The sequence below is a fragment of the Mixophyes fleayi genome, chromosome 8, assembly GCF_038048845.1.
Source record: "Mixophyes fleayi isolate aMixFle1 chromosome 8, aMixFle1.hap1, whole genome shotgun sequence".
NCBI lineage: Eukaryota > Metazoa > Chordata > Amphibia > Anura > Limnodynastidae > Mixophyes > Mixophyes fleayi.
This window is the reverse complement of record NC_134409.1, coordinates 88,138,185-88,161,798: the sequence shown is the minus strand read 5'-3', so window position 1 is coordinate 88,161,798 and position 23,614 is coordinate 88,138,185. Positions and strand designations below refer to the sequence as shown.

Sequence of the window (23,614 nt, the reverse complement as noted above, 5' to 3'; positions counted from 1 at the left end):
GTTTTGCCAAGCCGTCATTGCGTGTTTTGGTTTTGGTTTTGATTTGCTATTTTGTTTAAAAATCAATGTTTTTGGGCCTAAAATAACCAAATTTTGTGCTCCACCTGTTTCTTGGATAAGTAATGTAATTGTGAAGCTAATAAATTATCCAAAAAAAGTTTAATTCCTGGTAGGCCTTCATTAATTCTACACACAAACCAGATTGTTTTCCTCTCCATCGATGAATATTGGCAATGCAGCCATCGTCTTTGGATGTATATTACACCCTACACTTATACTTAAATATGTAAAGAAATGGACAAAGGCAGTTTCGTTTCTGTCTCTCTAGGCCCCCCTCCAGTTGTAGAAAATACCAAAAATTTCAGCCGTTATATATACTGTACAATATTAATAGTACTGGACAAAGGCAGTTTGGTTTCTGTCTCTCTAGGCCTCCCTCCAGCTGTAGAAAATACAAAAAAATTCAGCCGTTATAGACTGTACAATATTAATAGAAATGGACAAAGGCAGTTTGGTTTCTGTCTCTATAGGCCCCCCTCCAGTTGTATAAAATACCAAAAAATTAATCCGTTATAGACTGTACAATATTAATTGAAATGGAGAAAGCCAGTTTGGTTTCTGTCTCTATAGGCCCCCTCCACTTGTATAAAATACCAAAAAATTCAGCCGTTATAGACTGTACAATATTAAGAGAAATGGACAAAGCCAGTTTGGGGTCACTCTGTGTATGAAACACTACCCTTAAGGATAAATTGCCCAAACAGCAGCCTTTCAAGACGGTACGTGACATGGAAATGCCCCAAGTCCCTTTCCTCTTTTGAGGTAGATTGCACCCTACACTTACATAGAAAGTTTTAAAAAGATGTTATCGTCATCATCTTCAGCTTCATCCTCACCCTCATCAGTGTGTACGTCATCATCACAGACTATCAATTCATCGCCGCTTGAATCCGCCATTAGAGAACAGTCAGTGCTTGGATGTCTTGGATGGTGAAGGCCTTCCTCGTGGAAGATGTAGTTCATTTTTATAAACATCATTTTCTCCACATTTTTGGGAAGTAACCTTCTACGGCGATCACTGACTAAGTTCCCTGCTGTGCTGAACACTCGTTCAGAGTACACACTGGAGGGTGGGCAGCTTAAGTATTGCAAAGCAAGTTTGTACATGGGTTTCCAAATGGCCTGCTTTTCTTCCCAGTAAGGAAATGGACTGTCTGACATTTCCATATCAATTACCTCTTGAAAATAATCCTCCACCATCCTTTGCATGTTAATATTCATATTGGATGGAGTTATGGGCAAGGTCACAGATTTATTTGAAAAATCCTTCAAACCAGCTCAGATGTTAAACTGTTCTCGTCTGCCCTCTGCATCATCCCTGTTTATTTTTTGAAAATTAAATTTTTTACAAGCAGCAGCTGCTTGAGAAACTGAAGGAGGACACGTCGTCAAGCCAAGGCCCAGTTCAGCGGACAACTTGCTGAGCAATAGCTCCTTGCAAAAGTTCATATCTCGTTCATTTTGAAACAAAGACTCAATGTAGGTCTTAAACCTTGGATCAAGCACAGTGGCCAAAACGTACTGATCCGAGCTCAAGATCTTAATAACTCGAGGATCATTGTGAAGCGAATTAAGTACTTGATCGACAAGGCCAACATACTTCGCGGAATTGCTTGCTTTCATCTCCTCCTTCAGTTTCTCAAGCTGCTTTTCCAATAGTCTAATTAAAGGAATGACTTGGCTCAAACTAGCAGAATCTGCACTCACTTCACACGTCACAACTTCAAATGGTTTCAGCACTTTACACAGCACTGAAAGGATTCCCCACTGTGCAAGAGTGAAATACATGCCCCCTCCTTTCCCAATGTCATGGCTTGTGCAATACGCTTGGATGGCTTTGCGCTGTTTCTTCATCCTCTGCAGCATGTACAGGGTGGAATTCCACCTAGTTATCACCTCCTGCTTAAGTTGGTGGCAGGGCAAGTTAAACTGCTCTTGGAGATGCTGCAATCTCCTACATGCTGTGGCCGCATGCCTGAAATGGCCTGAAATCTAACGGGCCACCAAAAGCATCTCCTGCACCTCACGGTTATTTCATAGGAAGCTCTGCACCACCAAGTTGATGGTGTGAGCAAAACAGGGAATGTGCTGGAAATCACCCAGCTGTAATGCTCGCACTATATTGTTGGTGTTATCAGAAATTACATATCCTGGGGATAGTCTAAGTGGTATAAGCCATGTATCAATCACATCTCTTAGTTTGCGTAACAAATTGTCAGCTGTATGCCTGTTAGTGAAGCCGGTGATACAAAAAGTGGCCTGCCTGTAACAAATGTTACGTAGTGGTGTACATGCTGCTGCTGTTCCTGCTGGTGAAGGTGAATGACCAACCCAGTGGGCTGTCACAGTCATATAGTCTTTGGTTTGACCGCTACCACTTGTCCACATATCTGTGGTTAAGTGGACAGTAGGCAGAATGGCATTTTTCAGCGCAATCTCTACATTTGTACACACTTTTTGGTATAGTTGTGAAATAGCTTTAGGGGAAAAATGGTGTCACGATGGAATTCTGTAATGCGGACACAAAACCTCAATTAACTGTGAAAAACCAGCTGCGTTTATTGTGGATATTGGACGCAGATCTAACACTAACATTGCAGCCGTCTGTGATTCGTTTGGCGACTGGGTGACTGCTGTCATATTTGCTTCCCCTAGCAAATGATTGTTTCACAGTTATTTGTTGAAATGTAGGACTGCTCTTTTTCTTGGCCTTCCTCTGGGCTGACGATTCACCCCCAGCAGCAGCAACAGCAGCAGCAGTAGGACTAACGCTTTCTTCAGAGGAATCAATAATAGTGCAGGAGTCATCCAGCCTTAATAAGTGGGATGCAGAGCTAACTCCGAGCGCTACTGAGGATATTGATGAGGATGGTGTAGTGGGTGTATTTTGTAGCCGTCGGGATGTCGGTGAGTGGAGGGTCCTAGCTGATAATTGAGTGCTTGTAATTTTTTTGGAAGAACTTTCAGCTTTTCCCAACACTTTGCCATGAACTCTCGTCAAATGGCGTAACATAGACAAGGTTCCTAGATGGTCCCTTCCTCGACTGACTGTGGCTTGACATACACTACAAATGGCTAGACAGTTGTTGTCTGGATTGGGGTAGAAATAATTCCACACATAAGAAGTGGATTTTTTTGTTCTATGCCCAGGCATGACAATGGCCTTTTTCTTGTCACGCGCCAGAACTGCTGCCACTGGTGCAGGACTGACACAAACAACCTCATCCTCATCAACATCCTCATTAGCACCCTCGTTGCCTACACAAATCTCCCCCTCATCCTCTTCTATTTCCAAAGTAGCATCCTCAATTTGTGTATCACCGGCTACACTCGGGCTTTTGAGGCACACATCAGCAGAACTGCTGAAAGGGTCCCTCTTTATGGGACACTTTATGGGATGCTCACAATTAGACATCCCACTGCTGGATGGACTCTCCACAGGGATTGGTGTCATTTGTGATTCAGAGCAAACATTATCCTCTAATGCCTTACTGTTATCTTGCAGCTCGGCTTTAACGCATAACAGTAGTTGTGCACCACTTGTAGGCTCGGTAACATTTTTGATCTGCCACTAATAGACAAAGGTGAAGGCCTCATTCTCTCTTTGCCACTGCGTGTGTAGAATGGCATGTTAGCCATTTTTTTTTTATTGGCACTTAACTTTCCTTAGTTACACTTCTTCTTCGCTTCAACACAGTAAAAAAAAAATTGTGTGTGTTTTTTGACTGATTTCAAAAGACTGAGTAGTTTGACATCGCCTTTCCCAGATGACGTACTGGGAACACTACCATCAGGACTGGTGACAGAACCTGGTTGCTGATTCTGCTCATATGTGGACTGCTTTGAATCCATTATGAGCCCAAAGCACTTGTAGTGCTACAAATTGTTTTAGATACTGCTGACAAATATGACTTTTGACATACAGAAAAATGAATGCAAAAGAATGGGGGACACCCCAAAAGCACTTGGAGTGCTAAATATTATTTTTTTAGACTGCTGACAAACAGGACTTTTAACAGCCAGAAATATTAATGCAAAAGAATGGGGGACACCCCAAAAGCACTTGGGAGTGCTAAATATATTTTTTTTACACTGCTGTCAAATAGGACTTTAGTTTTGACAACCAGAAATATTAATGCCAAAGAATGGGGGACACCCCAAAAGCACTTGGAGTGCTAAATATTATTTTTTTAGACTGCTGACAAACAGGACTTTTCACAGCCAGAAATATTAATGCAAAAGAATAGGGGACACCCCAAAAGCACTTGGATTGCTAAATATTATTTTTTTAGACTGCTGACAAACAGAACTTTTGACAGCCAGAAATATTAATGCAAAAGAATGGGGGACACCCCAAAAGCACTTGGAGTGCTAAATATTATTTTTTTAGACTGCTGACAAACAGGACTTTTAACAGCCAGAAATATTAATGCAAAAGAATGGGGGACACCCCAAAAGCACTTGGGAGTGCTAAATATATTTTTTTTACACTGCTGTCAAATAGGACTTTAGTTTTGACAACCAGAAATATTAATGCCAAAGAATGGGGGACACCCCAAAAGCACTTGGATTGCTAAATTTTATTTTTTTAGACTGCTGACAAACAGAACTTTTGACAGCCAGAAATATTAATGCAAAAGAATGGGGGACACCCCAAAAGCACTTGGAGTGCTAAATAATATTTTTTTAGACTGCTGACAAACAGGACTTTTGACAGCCAGAAATATTAATGCAAAAGAATGGGGGACACCCCAAAAGTACTTGGAGTGCCAGAAACTGCACAAAAAAACTAGGGATGTGCACTGGCCACTTTTGGTGTCTCGTGTTTTGTGTTTTGGATTCGGATTTGCTTGAGGTTTTGGGCTCGGATTTGTTTCGCAAAACACTTGACGAGATGGTTTTGGTTCGGATTTAAGGTTTTGGATTCGGATTTTTTTTGAAAAAAAAAAAAAAAAAGTGTTAAAAACAAGTTTTTGGGTTTATTTTCACTCCTACGCTATTATTAACCTCAATAACATTCAATAACAATCATTTCCACTAATTCCCAGTCTATTCTAAACACCTCACACCTCACAATATTGTTTTTAGTCCAAAACGTTTCACTGAGGTAGCTTTCTGGACTGCATAGTGCAGTGGTCCCGGTACACAATTTGGTACCAGGGCCACTATACCTCCGCCTTCAAATGGTCTGAATTCCACTGCACAGCTGCTCCTACATCCTCTGCAGCATATACAGGGTGTAGTTCGAGCGTGTCAATACCTCTTGTTTTTGACGATGACAGGTCATTTTCATTAATTTATGATTTGGCAGCAACAGTCAACGTTGTTTAATATCTGATACGCCTCTATCTGGACTGCATAGTGGAGTGGCCCCGGTACCCAATTTGGTACCGGGGCCACAATACCTCCTCCAACTTTCAAGTGTAGTGTTTATAATTTATAAAAACTACAGTAGTTATAGCACGTCAATAACTCTTGTTTTAGACGACCATGGTACAGAGCATTCATCATTGAGATCCCATCAAGTATGTGAAAGACAGACAGGGTCAAAGTGTTATTTGTTGACTTTGTTAACCCAAAAATTGTCGCTGTTGCAAATATTCGTGCAATGAAGAGTGACTTTTTCTATTAAAGGCTCAAGCTTACAAGTATAGTGTTTCTAACTTATAAACACCACAGTAGTTCAAGCACGTCAATACCTCTTGTTTTAGACGACCATGGTACAGAGCATTCATCATTGAGATCCCATCAAGTATGTGAAAGACAGACAGGGTCGAAGTGTTATTTGTTGACTTTGTTAACCCAAAAATCGTCGCTGTTGCAAATATTCATGCAATGAAGAGTGACTTTTTCTATTAAAGGCTCAAGCTTTCAAGTGTAGTGTTTCTAACTTATAAACACTACAGTAGTTCAAGCACGTCAATACCTCTTGTTTTTGATTATGACAGGGCATTTTACTTTTGGTTTAATTTGTTGAATTTGTTTTAATTTTGTTTTACTTTGTGCTCATGGCAAACGACTGTTGAATGGTCACATAATGGCAATAAAAGAGTTGCAAGATGTAATTGTCCTTGGGCCCTCCCACCCACCCTTATGTTGTTGAAATAGGACATGCACACTTTAACAAACCAATCATTTCAGCGACAGGGCCTACCAAACAACTGTGGCTGAAATTATTGGTTTGTTTGGGCCCCCACACCAAAAAAGCTATTCATCTCTCCCTGCACAAAATAAACAGGCTCTACTGAGGCAAGATGTCGTCCTCATCCTCAACCTCTGATTCCTCTCCCCCTACAGTGTGTACTTCCTCCTCCTCACACATTATCAATTCGTCCCTGCTGGACTCCACAACCACATGTCCCTCTGTACTATCTGGAGGGCAGTGCTGTACTTGATTGAGGAATTGATAATTCATTTTTATGAACATCATTTTTTCAACGTTATGAGGAAGCAACCTCCTTCGCCGCTCACTGACCAGGTTCCCCGCTGCACTAAAAACTCTTTCCGAGTACACACTGGAGGGGGGACAACTCAGGTAAAATAGAGCCAGTTTGTACAGGGGCTTCCAAACTGCCCTTTTTTCCTGCCAGTAACAATATGGACTGTCTGACATGTCTATTTGGATGGTGTCAGCAAAATAATCCTCCACCATTTTTTCTATTGTGACAGCATCCAATGCAGCAACAGTAGACATGTCTGCAATGGTTGGCAGGTCCTTCAGTCCGGCCCAGATGTTATCAGCATTCCCGCCAGCAGCTCTTTTAGGAAAACTGAGCTTTTTCCTCGCAGCCACAGATGTGGAAGAAAATGAGGGTGGAGCTGTTGGCATGTCACGGTCCTCTTCAGAGGACAATCTCCTGACCAGCAGGTCTTTGAACCGCTGCAGACTTGTGTCCGCCGGAAACAGAGACAAAACATACGCTTTAAACCGAGGATCGAGAACGGTGGCCAGAATGTATTCCTCTGCCTTTAAAATAGTGACCACCCTCGGATCCTGGCAAAGCGTACGAAGGGCTTCATCCACAAGAGCTACATGCTTGGTTGAATCGCAATGGTTTACAAGCTCCTCCCTTACTTTCTCCAGCTGCTTCTGCAACAGCCTGATCAGGGGAATCACTTGACTCAAGCTGGCAGTGTCGGAACTGACTTCTCGTGTGGCAAGTTCAAACGGCTGGAGAACCTTGCACAACATGGAAATCAGTCTCCACTTCGCTTGACTCAGGCGCATCCCCACTCCTTTGCCTATGTCATAGGTGGCGGTGTAGGCCTGAATGGCCTTTTGCTGCTCCTCCATCCTCTGCAGCATATATAGGGTGGAGTTCCAGCGCGTCACAACCTCTTGTTTGAGGTGATGGCAGGGCAGGTTCATGCTTTTTTGATGTGCCTCGAGCCTGCGGTAGGCACTGGCAGAATGCTGAAAGTGTCCAGCAATTTTGCGGGCCACCGCAAGCATCTTCTGCACACCCCTGTCACTCTTGAGGTAATGCTGCACCACCAAATTAACGGTGTGGGCAAAACATGGGACGTGCTGGAAATTGCCCATATGCAATGCCCGCACAATGTTACTGGCGTTGTCTGACACCACAAATCCCCAGGACAGTCTAAGTGGGGTAAGCCACTGCAAAATAATTTCCCTCATTTTCTCTAATAGGTTGTCAGCGTTGTGCCTCTTATTAAAGCCTGTAATACACAATGTTGCCTGCCTTGGCACGAGCAGACGTTGTGTAGATGCTGCTACTGATGCAGTGGGCTGTCACAGTCATATAGTCCTTCGTTTGCCCAGAACCACTTGTCCACATGTCCGTGGTTAAGTGGATAGTGGGTACAACTGTATTTTTAAGAGCACTGAGGACACTTGCTCGTACTTCTCTGTACATCTTTGGTTTCGCCTGCCTAGTGAAGTGGAATCTCGACGGGATTTGGTACCGGGGACACAATACCTCCATCAACCCTCTAAATCCCACTCCACTGATGGCGGACACCAGGCGCACGTCTAACACCAACATAGCAGTTACAGCCGCAGTTATACGCTTTGCAATAGGGTGACTACTATCGTATTTTGTGGTCATGGCAAATGACTGTTGGACGGTCAATTGTTTTTTGAAAGACGTAGCGGTCTTACGACTTCCCCTCTGGGAAGATGACCGACTAACAGCAGCAACAGCAGCAGTGGCAGTAGTAGGCGTACCGCTGCAGGATTCCTCGGATGAATCCCGTATAGAAGAAGACTCAGTCTGGCTGGTGACATGGCCTGCAGTTCTAAATCTGATGGAGATCGTGGAGGAAGTTGACGAGGAGGGTGTTGGTGGTGTGTATCCAACAGGACCAAGGGATTTAGGTGTCCCTGTACTGATGACGGTCCTAGGCCCAGTTCCTGAACTAACCACTGAACTATGAAGGTTATTCAGGTGACGTATAAGGGAGGATGTCCCTAGGTGGGCAAGATCCTTACCCCTGCTTATTTGAGCTTTACATAAGCTACATATGGCCATACATTGGTTGTACGGATTTGGATAAAAATAACTCCAGACCGAAGAGGTGCATTTTTTGGTCTTCTGACCAGGCATGACGATGGGCTTTCTCATCCCATGGACATCAGCTGTTTTCCCCCTTGGTGCCTCATTTACAATAACCACATCACCATCCTCATCATCAAGTTCCTCCACAGCGCCAGCTACATCAATAGCCTCCTCCCGGTGTACAACATTGACAACTTGATTATCCTAATCTGGATCTACACTGTGGGTGATCCTTCCAACATATGCAGAGGGTGTGCTGCAAATGCTGTATGGAGTCACCTCTTCCCGTACAGTGATGGGAAGGTCAGGCTTCACAACCACCAACACCCTTGGACTCGCCTTGGGGATTTGTGATGTCATCTGTTTAGAAGGCAAAGTTCTTTGCTGTTTTGTTGTTGTTGCTGACAGCATAACTCTCTTAATTTTTTTGTAGGGGGGGGAGGAGGAGGGCTTAGATCCTTGGGTGAAGCTGGACCACTAGTCATGAACACAGGCCAGGGCCTAAGCCGTTCCTTGCCACTACGTGTCGTAAATGGAATATTGCCAACTTTACGTTTCTCCTCAGATGATTTAAAGTTTCTCTTTTTGCTACTTTTTGAGAACTTGGGCTTTTTGGATTTTACATGCCCTGTACTAGGAGATTGGGCATCGGGCTTGCCAGACGACGTTGATGGCATTTCATCGTCTATGTCATGACTAGTGGCAGCAGCTTCAGCATTAGGAGGAAGTGGGTCTTGATCTTTCCCTACTTTATCCTCCAAATTTTTGTTTTCCATTATATGTAGCACAAGAGAGCGTACCCCTAAGCCACACACACTCGGCAAAGCCTTTAAAAATGATATGCGGCACAGGAGAGTACCACTGGACTTATACTGCAGAATCAGTGAACTTTGTAATATATCAGTACCACTTGACTTATACTGCTGAATCAGTGAACTTTGTAATATAGCAGTCCCACTGGACTTATACTGCAGAATCAGTGAACTTTGTAATATATCAGTACCACTGGACTTATACTGCAGAATCAGTGAACTTTGTAATAGCAGTACCACTGGACTTATACTGCTGAATCAGTGAACTTTGTAATATAGCAGTCCCACTGGACTTATACTGCTGAATCAGTGAACTTTGTTTTGTAATATAGCAGTACCACTTGACTTATACTGCTGAATCAGTGAACTTTGTAATAGCAGTACCACTGGACTTATACTGCAGAATCAGTGAACTTTGTAATAGCAGTACCACTGGACTTATACTGCAGAATCAGTGAACTTTGTAATATATCAGTACCACTTGACTTATACTGCAGAATCAGTGAACTTTGTAATATATCAGTACCACTTGACTTATACTGCAGAATCAGTGAACTTTGTAATATAGCAGTACCACTTGACTTATACTGCTGAATCAGTGAACTTTGTAATAGCAGTACCTCTGGACTTATACTGCAGAATCAGTGAACTTTGTAATATAGCAGTACCACTTGACTTATACTGCTGAATCAGTGAACTTTGTAATATATCAGTACCACTTGACTTATACTGCTGAATCAGTGAACTTTGTAATATAGCAGTCCCACTGGACTTATACTGCAGAATCAGTGAACTTTGTAATAGCAGTACCACTGGACTTATACTGCAGAATCAGTGAACTTTGTAATATAGCAGTACCACTGGACTTATACTGCTGAATCAGTGAACTTTGTAATACAGCAGTACCAATGGACTTATACTGCAGGATTGTTTTGGTATATTTTTTTTTTTTTTCATAATTACTTTTTTTGTACTTTTTTTTATAACTTTTTTTGACATTTTTAATAATTTGGGAATAATGGGGAAATAACAATGCCCTTAGAAGGACAGAGCACAGGACACAGCACCACTGGACTGAACAGGACACAGCACAGGACCCAGCAGCACCACTGAACTCAGAAGGACAGAGCACAGGACACAGCACCATTGGACTGAACAGGACACAGCACAGCATAGAACTGAACAGCACAGCACAGCACAGCACGAGATATAGCAGGACAGAGGACCACCTAACACAACCTCCCTCTACCCTGATCAATGCCCGAGTGAAGATGGCGGCGACTAGCGGGGAATTTATAGGATCCGAGTATCGCGAGATCCGACAGCTGGATTATGACTCAGAGCTTCGGTTTCAGTTTTGCAATTGGCGGGAATACCCGGATCTGTCTCAGATACCGGCTCGGATCGGCAACGTTCGGGTGGGCTCGGATTTCAGATATCCGAGCCCGCTCATCTCTAAAAAAATCCTACTCTATCCTCCTCTTACTGCTGTAACAACTGGTATTAAGATTACAATGGTATTGCATAGAAACAATAATGTGTCCAATTATTGCTCTGTCCCTGCGCTGATAACAGTGTGACCTAACCCTGCTTTCTCTCTCTGTCAAATGGCGATGGATTGCTGTGGAGGCTGGTATTTATGCTTTTCAAATCTCGCGAGACCCGAGCTCAGAAATACGAATACATCACGATGACGTTTTGCCTCGATTTCTAATCCGAATGGGCGGGAGAGTACCGAGTGTGCTCGGCTCGGTACTCGGATAGGCTAAATTCGGATCTCGGGTCACCGAGCCCGCCCATCTCTAAATAAAACAGTACTTAAAGAGTCTGCATATATGAATAATGGTTGTGCTTATTATCTCTTAGGGGGTCTATTTAACAAGCGGTGAAGGGAGAAAACGCTTTTGCCATTTAAGAAAGGGTTAACACCAGAGAAACCTCACTTCTGGAGTTTACCGCTGTTTATTAAGTTGCGAAAAACGTAACACCATCTCAGGATGGCATTACCTATCTTTTATCATGGTTTCCAGCGGATGCCTCTCTGACTTTGCTGGATCCATATCCTTGCATGTGCATAACACTTCCTCCTTTTGCTGGCACAGTTATCAAAACATCTTTGTGGAGGAGGGGGGTCTTCGCCGGGGCTCAAAGAACAACCCAGGCATGGTATATTACAACAGTATTTTGTTATGCGATTTGCAGAAATGCATACTGACTGTTCCTAGACTGTATTAGTAAATAGACCCCTTAGTATTGAATAGTCTCTATAATAAAGTTCTCCTATCAGGGCAACGTCTCCTGAAATCCATGTTACATAAATCAATGCTGCAGTATTAACATGTTAAGTTAATGTTGATATGGGATTGCAGTTGCTATAGCCGCTAGTAGTCCGTCACTGATATGAATGTGTAAACATTCTGTGTAAAGCGTTATATAATATGTAATGTGTGATGCAATGATTATTTTTAATTGACAAAAAGGTTTTTTATTCTCCGCAGACAAGACCGCAATCAGGAAACACCCCCAGATTTCTTTTATTTCTCAGATTTTGAGAGGCACAATGCAGAGATAGCAGCGTTTCACCTGGACAGGTATACACAAGACATTTGCTCAAATGTATTAACTACACACATGCAGTAGAATCACACCCACATGGGGACACATACTATTGAGCTACCACCTTTTTCTCTTGGACTGATAGGGCACTAGTGTATACACAAAATGAGCCAAATGGTTCGGAATTTATATTGCCAGTTTGTGTAGCACACACACAGTTTAGTATTGGTGTAACATTGATTAAAGCTATTAATGTGCTTGTTAATCACAGGGATAGTTTCTATAACATGAAACAAGGAATTATAAGAAGATTAAAGTTTAAATGTCAGCAGATTTGGGCATTCTACTGGAGGTGGCATGACTACTTGTTCATTGATTTCCAAATACGTTATGCAATTGAAGACATAACCAATTTTTCTGAGAAGCAAGTTACGCACAACCACTTCTGAGTTGTAGGTTTGCATAGAAGGTGCCCTAGAAAGCCCTGATGCAATTGTGAAGTACATTTGTGCAAATACTTTTTGTAGTCCATGATAGAAATGCACATGCCAACAAAAGTAGAACTGTCCCTGCAGAGTTGTATCTACTATCACTATTTACTTAGTTAGAGCTTTTCCTTTTTTGTCTTAAAATACTGCTTATTTAAGCCTTATTTGTGTCTTAAATAAGTCAGAGGAGTAAAGGAACATCAGGGTTATATATAGATTTTATGCATACCATTTGTGCATTTAAAGCACATTGCTTTTTTGCATATAAATAGACTTTCCTGTATAAAAATGGCATAAATGGTGCAGAAGTTGCCCACCACCCTACAAATAATGGCCAAAGCCCAATCACCGAACATTTCAGAAACATGTAAAAATTCAGTTCTTTTGTAGAACTAAAAGTCTCTGGAGTCACCTGGAAAATCAGGAGCACTCCCTTAAATCAGGAGCAGAATAGGGCTTAGCAGGGCCCCAAAGCACCTATCTGGTGCGTGCATCTTCTGAACATGCGCATGTGCCCAGTGAATATCCACCGGCTCAGAAGAGGCTTTCACTCGGGGGACCTCATGGGGAGTGGGGACCTTACATTGCCAGGCTCCCCTCCCCTGTGGACCCTGGAGCCGCTACACCCCCTGTAGTCCTGCACTTTCTTAAATGCACAGTTCCCCTGCTGTCAAGTGCCCTTAAGTATCTTATCCCACAACAAAAAAAAATGGTTTTGAAAGTAACTGTGATAACAAGTACATTGAAGATCTCTTGATCTGGCCAGATTTCCCCATCACAATGAGCAAAATTGTGCACCACTCTATTAGCTGTCACCTTGACACTCTTAGCCATAGGCCTTTTCAAGAGCATTTGTGCAAAAATAGATGCATAATATTACAAAAAAATAAGAAACAGCTTTTGTTGTGCAGACCCAGTCTTTCACATATATGTTCAACTGTAAAATTAGTTCTTTCTTTTTGCATTAAAGGATCTTGGATTTCCGAAGGATTCCTCCTGTGGTTGGACGTCTTGTGAATATTACCAAAGAGGTCAGAGATATCACCACAGACAAAAAGTTATTCAAAACGTTTTATATCTCACCAGGTAAGACAGTCTAATCCATACTTACCTACTTTTGACACCAGCTGTCCGGGAGGAAGTCCGCTGAGGGGGCGTGGCCACACGCGATCCGCCGTTAGACACCGCCCCCTGTCAATCTTAGGCATTTCTGGCCAATCGTAGCAGGGGGTGGGGCCACGATGCCGCGGGCAGCCCCGCCCCCACCATTTACAACAACGGGGAGATGCTGGTTCCGGGATTTTTGCCTACTCTCTCGGGAGTCCGGGAGAACTCCCAAAAATTCAGGAGTCTCCCGGACATTCCGGGAGAGTAGGCAACTATGGTCTAATCCTACAAGATATCCATGAGATTTAACCCTGATATTTTTCATGAATTACATTACATAGCTTTTCACAAGAATATACAAAGTAGGAACTTTCATCTGTGTGTCTTTACAGTACTTATTTATGTAGATTACTTGTGTGCAAACCTCAGCATTTTGTGCAGTGATTTAAATTGCTGTTATTGGGTAGCACAGTGGCCTAGTGGTAAGCACATCTGCCTCACAGCACTGGGGTCATGAGTTCAATTCCCAACCATGGCCTTATCTGTGGAGTTTGTATGTTCTCCCTGTGTTTGCATGGGTTTCCTCTGGGTGCTCCAGTTTCCTCCCACACTCCAAAAACATACTGGTAGGTTAATTGGCTGTTAGGGAATTTCGATTGTAAGCTCCAATGGGGCAGGGACTGAAGTGAATGAGTTCTCTGTACAGCGCTGCGGAATTAGTGGCGCTAAATAAATAGCTGATGATGATAAGTCACATATGGCTCATCTAATTTGACTCATTGGGGCATATTCAATTGTCCGAAAGTCCCGCAGCGTTAAAACTAGTACAGGTAATACGGTAATTTGTAGCTGGATTTCAGCTCGCGGCTCAGGGAGCTGCGAGCTGAAATCCAGCAAGTAAATTACCGTATTAACTGTCTTTCCGCACACGATTACCATAATAACGGTAATCGTGCGCGGACCACGGGATTTTCAGCGTTTCCGCCGACAATTGAATTCGCCCCTTAGCGTTGCAGAAAAGCTAATAAACATTTTTTTAACCATAGAGCAGAAACAAACAATACAATTAATAGCAAATTATATCTTTATCCATTAGGGGGAATGATTTTTTGGTGGAGATCTTTAAATGCATGGCAGTAATTTTTCCAGAGATACGTATTTCCACAGTTATTTATCTGTAAAGCCTGGGCTTTTGTTTATGAAATATATTTGATGTGGACCGCAAAACACCTTGGTGGCTACTCCATGCATATGAAGGCACTTGACCACTTTCTGCTCTCATGACATGGGCACCTCGGTGAATATAGGTAGAAAACCCTGAAGAGGCCATTGTGCAAAAGTGTAAATGTTACATCAAAGTCCTACTACTTTAAAACCACCCCATTCACTAAATTAAACTTTTCAGTTTTTGTCCTAAAATACTACTTGGTTTGGCCTCATTTAATAAACTTATCAGAGTGAGAAGATATCAGGGGGTAAATTTTTCAAGCTGCGGGTTTGAAAAAGTGGAGATGTTGCCTATAGCAACCAATCAGATTGTAGCTGTCATTTTGTAGAATTTACTAAATAAATGACAGCTAGAATCTGATTGCTATAGGCAACATCTCCACTTTTTCAAACCCGCAGCTTGATAAACTTACCCCCAGGACTGTCGTATAAGATGTATGTATGTTTGAAGCTTTTTATTATATTGCTTGGTGTTCGCCTAAAAATTAACAAAATCGCCAGCCTTTCTTTCATTTCAATAATCTCACTACGCAAAAATCTCATCACTCAACAATGCATATTTGTGGAATGCCCAGCACAAATAAAGGCACATGACATCACAAAAGATGATTTTGCACAGAGCCCTAGTTATTTTGTGCTACATAAATGAGGTGCATAAAATGAGGCACATAGAATTACACCTTCAGGGCAGTGTAGACTGGTCCACTAGCATATTCAGTTACCAGGGCCAAGTTGGTATCAATGCATACATACATACATACATACAGTATGTATCCTAAATGCGCAATAGTCCACAATATGGACATTTGGTAAATTATTTTGTGATTTTCGAGTGCTACAACAGGGGCAAACGCAGGACTTGTAGAGGGGGGTTTCCACACCACGCCACCAGTGGGCGTGACCAGCATGCATGTGGGCGTGGTTATAATTTTAGAGAGTGCTTGGCTGCTCTCTAACTTTTCCTATCCCCATAATATACACAGGCAATGCTGTGTGCACTACTGTTAGGTGCACACAGCTCTCTCTTTTCAAGCAGAGCCATGTGAAGCGGTGGCAGGATCCAGACACCTCAATTATACAGTGCCCCAGGCTTGCGGGGGAGTTTCCAGGCACTAAGAAACCCCCCCTTCGGTTTGCCTATGTACATTGTCATTTTTCCAATGATTTCACATACATATAAGGGCCAAGTGTTAACTTTAGTAGCCAGCTTCAATCCACATTATTTCTGATGATTTAATAATAGATTCCTGTCTGATGTAAGATGTAAGACTTTGTTGTCTATTTTATCCAGGCAGAAACATTCAGATTCCAATGAAATTACACAGTCACAATCTTTGCTAGTCAGTACCTAGAAATGCTGTTACCCCAATGCAGAGTCTGTTTTTGTGATATTGAAAAATGTGAGACTCTTGTGTTACTGTACATTGATTAACCTAGTTTAGACTTTTTCCATCAGAAATAAGCAATTTTATTTAGATTAACAATTTATCACAAGCACATTGTCATTTCTAAACTCAGTAGCTGGCAATGCATATTAATCTTTTATGTATCTGCCACCACTGCACCTCCTTATATTAAATATTGTTGTGAAGCCACCTGACTGATTGTTTCTATGGATACTTTAGAGATACAGCCCTCAGCCTTTTCACTGAAATGTAGATTGAAAATATTTCATGCAATAGAGCACAAAGGTGGCTTTCTGTGTTTTATGTTGGATACTATTATACTATATTCCATTGTTGCTTCAGTGTTTGGAAATGCCAAGAGGTTTACTACCCAGATGAGCCTCCAAATGATTCACATAATAACAAGCAATCACTTATAACTGTATGATTATTATTTACTGTCAGAGAACATCTATGGTGTCTGCCGTGACCTTTACTTCAGCCTGTTTATTGTTGGTGTTCAAAACTGTACAGATAAGAGAAATAGATATATGTAATATATATAATAAATCACGTCTTACTATTTTTTTCCAGCTAACAACGTTTGCTTTTACGGCGAGTGCTCCTACTACTGTTCCACGGAACATGCCCTGTGTGGCAAGCCTGACCTTCTAGAGGGGTCAGTGGCTGCCTTATTACCAGACACTGAGCTGGCCAAAAGAAAATCCTGGCGCAGCCCTTGGAGACGTTCATATCACAAAAGTAAAAAGGCAGAGTGAGTATAAAATATTGTAAGTGGTAGTGATTCCTTTTAGTGCTTATGGTTTTTGTTTTTTATGTGAATTAATGTTCTGTCATCCAGTTTGTCCATCTATGTCGTAGCTAATATATAAAAAGGTATGTAACTGCATTTAATTTTAAGTGCACATGCCTATATTTGGAAAAATTAGCAATTTAATTTTTGGTTTATGCACTTAGGGAATGCCTTTTTGACCATTGAGCTATGTGAACAATTTATTTTAGCCTACTGTTTTTTTTTCTTTAATGATTTACATATATTTATTCAAATATGGTACCAAAAGAAAACCAGTATGTTCTGTTGATTATGTAAAACTCATCTGAAAAACGTAAAAATTGGTCTGATCATAAATGTATAACTCACTCATAGACAGTGACCCAGTTAAAATAAATTATTGATTATGGAAAATTATTTTTATTTGCTCTACCTAGCTGACATCACCGGACACCATTCAGCTGCCTGCTTGCAGCATATGTGAAAATTATTTGACTGTTTTGCAGACCTGTGCTTCATGCAGCTATCCTGGTGCTAGATTACTATATCACATAGAGCAGTGTACCAGGTATCCATTCAGGTATCAATTAATCGTGGAATAGCTGGCTAGATAAGCGGAAATAAAAATTAAATTATAGGAATCATTAATGTGAAGCACAAATGTAGTTGTTTCACAGTTGTAGCAATAGCCAGATCACAGGGGTAGTAATGGCTACCATTCATGTTGTAAGCACAAGGGCTCTTCCCAGTACCCCTGGGCTGTGAGTATTGGGGTAATGGTACAAAAATGGGAATCTGGAGTGGCTACTTTGCTGCCCCAGTGGTCCCCTCCCCAATATAGTAGTATAGTATTAATAAATATATAAAGAAATAGTAAATAATACACATTTTTAAAGATATATTTAAATTAAATAAAGGACCCCCAAAAATCCCTCTATTACCACTTTATTTTAAAAAAAAAACAATTCAAAAGAGAATATACATATTTTTCACATGTGCATAACTCATACTCTAGAATTGATATGGTCTTATCTGATAAATGGTCCTTCCAACGTATTAAAAAAATTGCGATCCTTCCTATTACGTGGTCAGATCACGCCCCTACGGTGTGGAATCTAGAATCCATTACTGGGAACCATCCGTTTAGACCCTGGAGATTGGCAGAACATATACTGGTTAATACGTAGGGCTCTCGGATAATGAGAGGCACTCTAGACTCTTACTTAGAGACTAATAAACCTGAAGATTTCACTATAAGTACTCACTGGTGTGCCCTTAAGGCCGTCATGAGAGGGGCAGCAATCCAGGCTGCAGCGACAATTATGAAAACGCAGGCAGAGGTACTGACCTCTTATGAGTCACAGTTAACATCCTTAGAGGCTCTACATAAATGTAATCCCCAAGACACTAAGGTTAAAGCTGATTTAGCAAATCTACGTAGGAAAATTAATGAGATTTCCCTACTATAAGTATAATTAAACAAAGCCATAGCCAAGCTAAACCAGAGATTTTACACATTAGGTAATAGAGCTAGCAAACTCCTGGCCCGCGAACTCCGCAGGAAGAATGCTATCAATAGGGTCAAATCTATACGTAATCCACAGGGCATACATATTTCTAATCCCCTCTCTATAGCGAACAGTTTTGCCTTTCATTATGAGGATCTATATAACCTAAAGATAGATGTAACTCTGGCCCAGCCCACTATTGAGTCAATTAATAATTTTCTCGCCTCTGTCTCACTTCCATCCTTATCTCCTGAAGATGTTGAGACTCTGTGTTTGGACTGGAAGGAAGAAGAGGTTAAGTCCGCTATAAAAGATATGAAGCGTGGGAAGGTTCCGTATGGTTTTACCCTGGACTTCTATTCCTCCTCCCAGCCCGAGCTAATTCCGATTCTCCCTAATCTGTTTAATTCTGCTACTAAAGATACGTTCTTTCCAGCAGAAAAGCTTGAGGCCCAAATAGTTACCATCCCAAAGCCTGGAAGGGATCCCTCGCACTGCCACAATTATCTACCTATAGCGCTGCTTAACTTATATCTTAAAATATTTGCTAGGATGATTGCCAATCAGTTAAATCCTATGCTATTGCAGCTAATCCATCTATATCAAGTGGGTTTTGTGCCTGAAAGACAGGCCCCAGATAATACTAGGAGGGTCTAGAACATTTTAGAGACTCACTCAGCTAGCTCAGTTCCCTTATTATTAGTGTCTTTGGGCGCAGAGAAGGCGTTCAATAGAATCCACTGGGAACTGCGGAAACCTTGTGGCGCCTTATAAATAAATAATAATAATAATAATAATATATGGTTGCTGTCCTTTCTAAATTTGGTTTTGGAGGTTTTTTCCTTCTAAGCCATAGCTACCTTGTACACTACCCCCGGGGTTCTCAGCAATGGATTCCTTTCCTCAGCCATCCAGATCTCTAACGGTACCAGACAGGGCTGCCCCCTCTGCTCTCTGATCTTTGCTTTGGCTATAGAACCCTTGGCTGCTAAGATCAGATTGACTGGAGGGCAATGTTATTAGTAATTATCACCATAAGATTTGTCTCTTTGCTGACGATGTACTCTTATTTATCACAAATCCTGAGTCTTCTATCCCTGCCGTATCTAGAATCTTGCAAGAATATTCAGATGTATCCTATTATAAGCTGAGCACTGTTAAAACAGAGGTTTTAGGGGTGGCCCTCACACAGGAAGCTTTGAATTCTTTGAAATCAGATTCTCTCACTACCTAGGACAAGATGATGTCTCTTTTTCCAGAATACCATCTCCCTTCCTCTAGTCTCTCTACTATAACACTGTCACAACTAATTCCAGACCTCCATCTTGACTTTTGGCATAGGCAGGGAGCTAGGCTTGTGCAGGATCTTCTGGAAGGAGGGTCTCTTCCCTCCTTCTCTCAATGAAGGAGGGCAGTCAAGTGAAGTATGATATTTTTGTCCGCAATTTTTACAAATACCTCCAAGTTAGGCACTGGATACAAACATGCCCCTCGCACTTAGAGGCTATGAGGCCGACACCCCCCCTGGCATTCAGCTGTTCTTTTCTCCTACATCCCATGCAGGCGGTATTTCCTCATGGTACCGGCTACTCTTAACTCCTATCAAGAATCGTGTTCTACTGATTCAAGCTACCTGGGAATCTGAACTAGATATTATTTCAAATGAGGTCTTATTATTATTAATTTTTATTTATAGGGCGCCACAAAGTATCCGTAGCGCCGTACAAGGACAAACAATGGCACAGTACAAGGTGAAACAGCACAGTACAAGTAACAGTAAGCACTATAACTCTGGGGACTCAGGCACAGCATGAAAGAGAGGGAGGGGAAAAGTGAGTATAGGCAGGTAACTATGGCCCAAGAGGGTGGGCACGGATGACAGGTTGAGAGTCACTGAGGGGAGTGGAGAGAAGCGAGAGGAGACACAGGGCAGAGGGACTGAGAGGAGGTGAGCTGAGTAGCTGGAGAGTGCAGTTAAAAGTGATGGAAACAGAAGGTAGGAGAGCCCTGCTCAAAGGAGCGAACAATCTAAAGGGAGGGGAAGACAGACAGACACATGAATGAGATGGAGAGACAGGAGAAACGGAGACGGAGTCGAGGAAGGGGGAGAAGGGAAGAAGGGATGAGAAAGAGAGGTAGCCGACCGGTGGGAGTTTAGGCATGAGACTGGAAGGCTTTAAGGAAAAGGTGGGTTTTTAATGTTCGTTTGAAAGAGGACAGATTAGGGGAAGTTCTGATGGAGCGGGGGAGCTTGTTCCAATGGAGGGGAGCGGCGCGGGAGAAGTCTTGGATACGTGCGTGAGAGGAGGTAATCAGAGGGGAAGAGAGGCGACGATCGTTGGATGATCGCAGTGAGCGGGAGGGAGTGTGAATAGAGATAAGGTTAGAGATGTAGGGAGCAGTGGAGTTGGCCAGGGCCTTCTAAGTCAGAGTGAGGAGCTTGAAAAGGATTCTGTAGGGGAAGGGGAGCCAGTGAAGGGCTTGGTAGAGTGGGGATACAGAGGTGGAACGGCGAGAGAGGAAAATAAGCCTAGCAGCGGCGTTAAGTACAGATCTAAGGGGAGCGAGATGAGAGAGGGGGAGGCCGATAAGGAGAAGGTTACAGTAGTCCAAGCGGGAGATAATCAGAGAGTGGACGAGAGATTTGGTGGCATCCTGGGAGAGGAAGGGCCGAATGCGGGCAATGTTGCGAAGCTGGAAACGGCAGGATTTGGCGAGAGAGTGAATGTGAGGGGCAAAGGAGAGAGAGGAGTCGAGGATGACACCTAGGCAGCGGAGTTGGGGAACAGGGGAGATAGATGAGTTGTCAACAGTGATGGAGAGGTCAGAGGGGAAGGAGGTACGAGAGGGAGGAAAGACAATGAGTTCAGTTTTAGCAAGATTGAGTTTAAGAAATCTAGAGGACATCCAGGGGGAGATGCCAGAGAGGCATGCGGATACCCTGGAAAGAAGGGAGGGAGAGAGATCAGGAGAGGAAAGGTAGAGTTGAGTGTCATCAGCATAAAGGTGGTACTTGAGGCCAAAGGAGCTGATGAGTGCACCCAGAGAAGAGGTGTATAGTGAGAATAGTAAGGGTCCAAGGACAGAGCCCTGAGGGATCCCGACTGGAAGGGAGGAAGAAGGGGAGAGAGAATCAGAGGTGGAAACAGAGAAGGAACGGTCGGCAAGGTAAGAGAAAGTCTGGGAGAAAGTCTTTCTAAACATGTATAAGATGTCAAAGTGTATTAACCATTCGGAAATGTTGATTAAAACTGTTCATAGGTTATATCTTACTCCAAATAAGCTGCATAAAATCTGGCCATCAGATTCCAAATATTGTTGGAGAAATTGTGGTGAAATTGGTACGCTTATGCATATCTTTTGGTCGTGCTCAAAACTTCAACCACTGTGGATTGAAATCTTTCATTTAATCTCACAGGTTTCCAAAAACAATATTTTTCTTCCCCAGCTATGGCATTACTTCATCTGTATCCTCAGCATCTCCAACGGCACAATCACTATGTTACTGGACACATTCTTATTGCAGCAAGAGCTGCAATAGCTCAGAATTAGAAATGACTTCTAATTCCAGCTCCCCCTAAAATTATTGCCAAAGTCCAACATAGTTACGAAATGGAAACCATGGGTTTTAACCAGTCTACAGGGGCTTCCTCCCCGTTGGTTAAATGATTTATATGGTATGAGTACTTTATGGACCATAGCTCAACCTCCGATCCTTGAGTGCTGTGGAGTGGTTCTTGAGTTAAGCTGTGTACTCGGGTCAGACCCACAGGTACAGTTCTTGTAACCGGATAGTCTCTTGTTTTGTCTAGCCCCCCCACCCCTATCCTCCACCCATCTGTCTTTCTGTTTGGTCCCCTTGCCGTCTCTGGCATATGTACCTTGTGTTATAAGCTGGGGTTTTATTGTATCAATATTACGTCTCATTTTTATTTACTTGCTTGATTGTTTGTCTAAGCAGTGCTGATTGTTCAATATATTCGATCTGATGTGTGTAAACTGTGGTCACTGCTTTGTCTGTAATGTGTTCTTCTAAAAAACTTAATAAAAATGTAGGAGCACCCAACACTGAATGACTGTGTCCTGAATTGACCAGGGCGGTCAATAGCTGCTCAGCCAATCACAAACAGTTTTGAACTCAAATAGTCCAATTTTATTACCCTTACCCTCCCACCCACAACCCAGGGCTAGAGGCCCAGTACTGTTCAGCACATTTGGTCTGGGGTGACCTATAATATTTTGCAGTACTCACTACCATAGAGGCTCCAGTCCTGTGCTGACTAGGCTGGGTCTGGTTTCCACTATGACAGGAGGACCACACACTGTACATCTCCCTGTTAATAGTGTGAACTGGCTAATTCTGCCAGTGCAACTGGCCCAGAATGTAATCTTTAGGAAGGCATGGCACATATTTTTAGGTGTAAGCTCTAGAAAAGCAGCAAGGAATGCTGTTTGCTTGTAATCAATTGGGGAGAAAAAAAACTATAGACAACCATTACTTGAGCATTGAGGAGCCGCAAAATGGCCTTAGCTTCTAAATAATACAGAATGCCTTCAATATGATTGGTCAGAGTATAGGAAAGCTACTGATGACCTGGGAAAATCTCCCCCCACATCATTAGTCTAGGAAAGAGACCACAACAAATTACTGAAGATCAGTAATTCAGAGTGGAAGGAAGGGTGTGTCTAAGGTGATGACCAGAAGTAGAGACATTGCACTCTACTCCTATTGCAGACACCTCATTGTGATTTGGGCCTGGGACTATGAATATTCTGGACAGAGAAGTATCCCTCTCAGATGTCCTACTCACCAATGAACTGGTGAAGGCCATAGCAAGAGAAATGCATCACCGAAAGAAGATACTCATCGGGTAATTGCCGCTTCCCAGAGCCGTAACTAGGGTGGTGCGGGCGGTGCCGTCGCCCCGGGCGCAGCAGCCGCCCGCTACCTTCCCCTCTGTGTTACATAGTAAAAAAAAAAAAAAAATCTAAAAAAAATAATAAGTAAATAAAAAAAAATTGTTCCCCCCCCCCCCCCCGCGAGTCGGGGGAGGGGGGAGGGGCTAGTGTGGTGGCTGGTCTATGAAAGGACTATGGAAAAAAAACGCCGGCTCCCTGTCACTGCAGCATCACTGATGATGTCACCATGCTGTCAGTGC

The 23,614-nt window shown here is 42.6% G+C and overlaps 1 protein-coding gene across 1 annotated transcript in view; it reads left to right on the top strand.

Annotated features, from left to right (window-relative positions):
- LOC142099418 (extracellular serine/threonine protein kinase FAM20C-like) overlaps positions 1-23,614 on the top strand; it is a 105,980-nt gene that overhangs the window by 44,551 nt on the left and 37,815 nt on the right. The window contains exons 4-6 of the mRNA XM_075182838.1: positions 11,890-11,982; positions 13,406-13,521; positions 16,749-16,929. Of these exons, the coding sequence (XP_075038939.1) occupies positions 11,890-11,982; positions 13,406-13,521; positions 16,749-16,929 (390 nt within the window). The remainder of the gene's footprint in view (positions 1-11,889; positions 11,983-13,405; positions 13,522-16,748; positions 16,930-23,614) is intronic.